The sequence below is a fragment of the Schistosoma mansoni genome, chromosome 2, assembly GCF_000237925.1.
Source record: "Schistosoma mansoni strain Puerto Rico chromosome 2, complete genome".
Taxonomy (NCBI): Eukaryota; Metazoa; Platyhelminthes; class Trematoda; order Strigeidida; family Schistosomatidae; genus Schistosoma; species Schistosoma mansoni.
In genome coordinates this window covers 21263515-21267975 of record NC_031496.1, presented here as the reverse complement: position 1 = coordinate 21267975, position 4461 = coordinate 21263515, and the positions used below count along the sequence as shown (strand labels likewise).

The 4461-nt window shown below is 35.7% G+C and overlaps 1 protein-coding gene across 1 annotated transcript; it reads right to left on the bottom strand.

The window, feature by feature from the left end:
* Positions 1–239: 239 nt before the first annotated feature.
* On the bottom strand, positions 240–4252 carry Smp_065160 (putative taz protein (tafazzin); the record flags this gene model as incomplete). The annotated part of the gene is made up of 4 exons (XM_018796064.1): positions 240–527; positions 2487–2576; positions 3719–3939; positions 3982–4252. 4 exons carry the CDS (start codon positions 4250–4252, stop codon positions 240–242), a joined length of 870 nt encoding a protein of 289 aa, XP_018650314.1.
* Between the last annotated feature and the right edge of the window lie 209 nt (positions 4253–4461).

The following is a 4461-nucleotide window of genomic DNA, read 5'->3' as shown; positions in this document are numbered from 1 at the left end:
AGATAGAGTACAACAAAATTGGTTCACTGATTACTAAATTTTTAATGAGAAACGATACAATCAGACGAAAAACGAGTTGTCTGGTCCACAAAGATCAGTAGGTTTCAGTGGGCATGTCCCAATCACGACGCGAAAACACATAGGAAGAACGTTTTATTCATTACAACAATTCGGGAAATACATAGATAAAAAAAGTAGACTTCTAATAAAGCTATTCACAACTTTCAGACTATATTTATTCATTGATGTTTATATTCGGCTTCTTCTTTGAGTTTATATAGCTGTTCTTGGACAACTTGAGTATACATAGAGTGAGTAAGTGAACGAAATTCTGATGACGCCAAATATTCAGACGAATTCTTCTTCAATTCTTGACGTAAATCATGGGTATCGATTGGTTTACCTACTAAAACAGTGACTTGACGCGGTTTTCCAAATATACGTGACAGCGTAGTAGATGTGTTCGGAACCTCAGAAGGATTTAGTTGATCTAGACCACAATGCCAAACAGGAATTACAAGTGGATCCTGAGGGAAAAAAGAATACTTCGGCATTTAAGAAATCTGTTTATTCAACCAACTTATGACTGACGTACTTTCATTTCATAAGGTTGATTAGATAGTTTGTAACCAAGTTTTTAAGTGGTACGAGCTTATGTGCGTCAGATTAACCTCAATCAATACATCAATAAAAAGTCCATTGAAGCAAAAACGGATACATATGGATACATGCTAGAGTGCACCAGTTTATTAGGAATATGGTCGGGGTGCGTAGATGTTTAATTAGGATAGAACTACATTTATCTAAGAAAGTTGAATTCGATGGTTATGAACAGAAATTTGTTCGACTGTTGGTTGAATGAGAAACAGAACGATGAAGAGTGGTATTTCCTAAATGACAGTCCAGAGGTATTTCAAGTCCTGCACTCTCTATGGCTGATTGATATAGGGATATATTTAGATATCAATGCAGTATATGCATTAACTAGTAAATTAACAGCTGCTGAGAATTTATTAAAAAGGTTTTTTTCTCGTAACAAAGGTAGAACAAGTTGTTCACGTTTGAAGTAATTAATTATTCAAAAAGATTTGTCCGTAGTAAATCTGATACAAACGACGAGTACTATGGTTATATTGTGCTATAGCTAAGTCAGAATGAAAAATGATTTTAAAAATGTAAAGACGTTGATTTTTACACAAGTAAGTAATGGTAGCTGAAAACAGAAAACTGAGAGGAATTGTGAAACTGCCTTGAACTTAAGGCTGAATGTTTCAAAAATAATCAAGACAGTAGAGTATGAAACAAATGTCAGGATTCTTCAGTGTTCCCTAAAAAGATCTAATTTGAATTGGTATTTTCTCCTACCATTTCTGAGAAGTATTATATTTTGTAGATGAACTAAAACAACCATGTTACCGATGATTTCCACATCAATTTACTTTCTTCCTTTTCATTCTGACCGGAATTTCATTTCGCGATTGCAAATAATTAACGAAAATGTCAACATGATCATTCTCACACCAATGGGTTGTACATCTTTATTAGAACGTACACACATTGCATCCTATTTCATACTCCAACCCGAATCTACTTCGTGCCAAATAACACAATCATATGTAAACACATAACATAGGTTTTAATATTGATTGAATAAGTATTATGCTACTGAAATCCCTAACCTTAAATATTTTATAATCACTCTAATTATTTTCCCCAAAGTCATAACTAGAATAGTGAGACGTGTTAGGATTACATAAAATTCGTTTTAAATGCACTCATATCTGAAGATATGATAGATATCAAACGTCTGTTATTTTCCTAACTATCTTATTATTTATTTATTTATTTAAACACATAAATATTGGTACAAAGAAGCACCAGATAAATATGCGCCTCACAAATCTCATTTGATTTGTGTGAGGGCCGTGATACTGCCCAGGTGCCCAGACTGAAGCAGGTGGTTTTCTTAGGGGGCCACACCCCCAGCCTTTGACCTAAAGGTCTAGTCCACAAGGCAGTGGAGCATCGTAAGGAGATGCAGTCCCATGGTAGCCGGTGATCAACGATTGGTTCATACGCCATTTGTTCCTTCAGGATACTGGAGCCCATGTGCACCATTGGTTTGGAATCAGGGTTTTCCAACTCCCCTAGGTGAACTTTCCGTGTCCACCAACCCGGTTAAAGCGCCGAACATTCGCTTTTCGTCCTCTCAATTCCGTAAACAACACCCCCGCCACGAGAAGGCAGTGAGTAGGACTTCCCTGGCAGAGGCTATATATTCGCGTGGCCATGTGAGAGCATTTCGAGAGGGAGAGCGGACTCTTTCCACTCTCGACCGTACCAGGGCATTTGGGGGCTCCTAACTATCACTATTTATGAAATATTTTGACAATCCATACTGCCATCAAAACTTTATAGAAATGGTTTTCGAATGAGTAAAAGGTAAACGAGGTGAGACTATAAACCTAGGACTTACGAAAGCTTACTTCTTTTGATTCCGCTATTAATCGTCCGATTCCCCAACGCAGGCGGATATTTTTTTCAGAATCACGTTCGTGAGGTTGAATAATTCTGCCCTAAAGCATGACAATTATAATGACGATTAGGGCTTCACTCATTAATATCTACATTTGTCGATCTTAAAAAGCAAAAAATTATTTTAAAAGGGCCTTAACAAACTGATAATTTCACAGCAAATGTTTTATTTGCAACAAAAGATAAGTGGCACTCATTCTAGATCACAGAAAGAATCGAATATAGAATGACTGGTGAATTTTTGTGGAAATTGATCCTTAAATCCAAAGAGTGGAATTCGTAACAACTCTGACTTAGTGGGTTCAGACAGTTCTGAGTATTACGGCTTAGTAGAAGAAACATCCAACGGAATCAGTGCTGTACAACATTTTCAAATATCTAAACATAGTGGGATTGTTATGTTCTAAAGTAAGTGGAGTGAGTGACAAGAAGGCCCTCAAGCAGGAATCTGTGCTTTAGGTCATTGGTCAGTGAGGTAGAAAGTCTTCTACTCAATATTTTAACATGTTAAATGGTAGTAACCTTGATAGGTAATGCTTTTTGCTGAACTAATCATCACAAACCATCAAGTTACTCTTTCATTGTAATTTTACATTGCTTAAAAATGTGCGTAAAGTGGTATTTTTCCTAAACCTTGATTAATTAATACAGGAAGATTGTTAAATTACCCAACCATTATCAACACAGAGCCGGATAAAGAGGTGTGTTGATTCTAGTTGACATACCATACGAGATGAAATTTAGACGCTAAATTACACAAGAGATCGAAAAAATGAAGTAACAGTAATAATGAGGACAATCGAACACTTGAAATGTAGTTCGTAAAAACAGTGGAAAAGTAATTATGAAGGAGCAATTAGATTCAAGATCGAGAGGAAGACAAAGAGTGAATGAACCTTGACCACTAAGAACTATTCTGAACAATATCACAATTTACACTAGTACGGTTGGAGAGGGAGGAAATAAAAATGATGTAAAATAGTTGGAAAACAAAAATCAAGCAAAGACTAGTATGAAATTATGCTAGAAATAAAGTCAAATCATTAAATTTGGCAAGGATAAAATTAGTACGACAACATAAGCTATAAAAAATTGACATATTAAAAAAAGCAACTACTTTAAAAACGACTAAGCTCGCAACTATGGTATCGCAAGTATTTCATACTTAATTATATTTACAAACCTGAGAAAATACATGTACCCATTGGCCAGAATTTAGTAAATCTATGCAAAAATCCATACTAGGTTGATAAACCCCCCCACCAAAGTGAGTAATTTTACCAGATAGCGGATCACGAACTCTTCGCCATATAGGAACTCCTCTGAACCAGAAGAAGAAGTTAGTATGAAACGAAGTCGTGTAACATATATCTACAGCTGTCAAGCACCAACGACATACGGTTACTAAATGTTTTCATGATGTTTGAATGTTGTGATACTACATACCATTAGCAAAGTGCCTAAGTTTAAGCAATGAACCACACAAGAAAAAATCGTCAAGACACGAATGGTGATTGCTGATTGTAATCAAAGGCTGATTACTAGGTCTTTTGTCAATGGCCAATAAAAAACGTTCTGAACCAACAACATTTAGCTGATGACGTGACAAGGCTATCTTTGAAGCTAATCCCATGAAAGAGTATGTTAGGGATTGGAGAATTTTACGGGGAAGATATGAGGTTTCCTGATTTTTGTAAAGCTTGTAAACAAGATCCATTTTTATAAAAGGAATGATGATGTCCAGAACGTCAAAATTCACCAGATGTTTCGGGGATAAGGATTCATTACATCAACTTTTATTTGCAAGTATCGGTACCTAAAAGAGCGATAGTAAAATGTATCTATTAAGTGCTGACATCAACTGCAAAACTATAATACTCCAAGTATATCAAAAATTGACTGATAGATAAGTGACCACTTACGCTG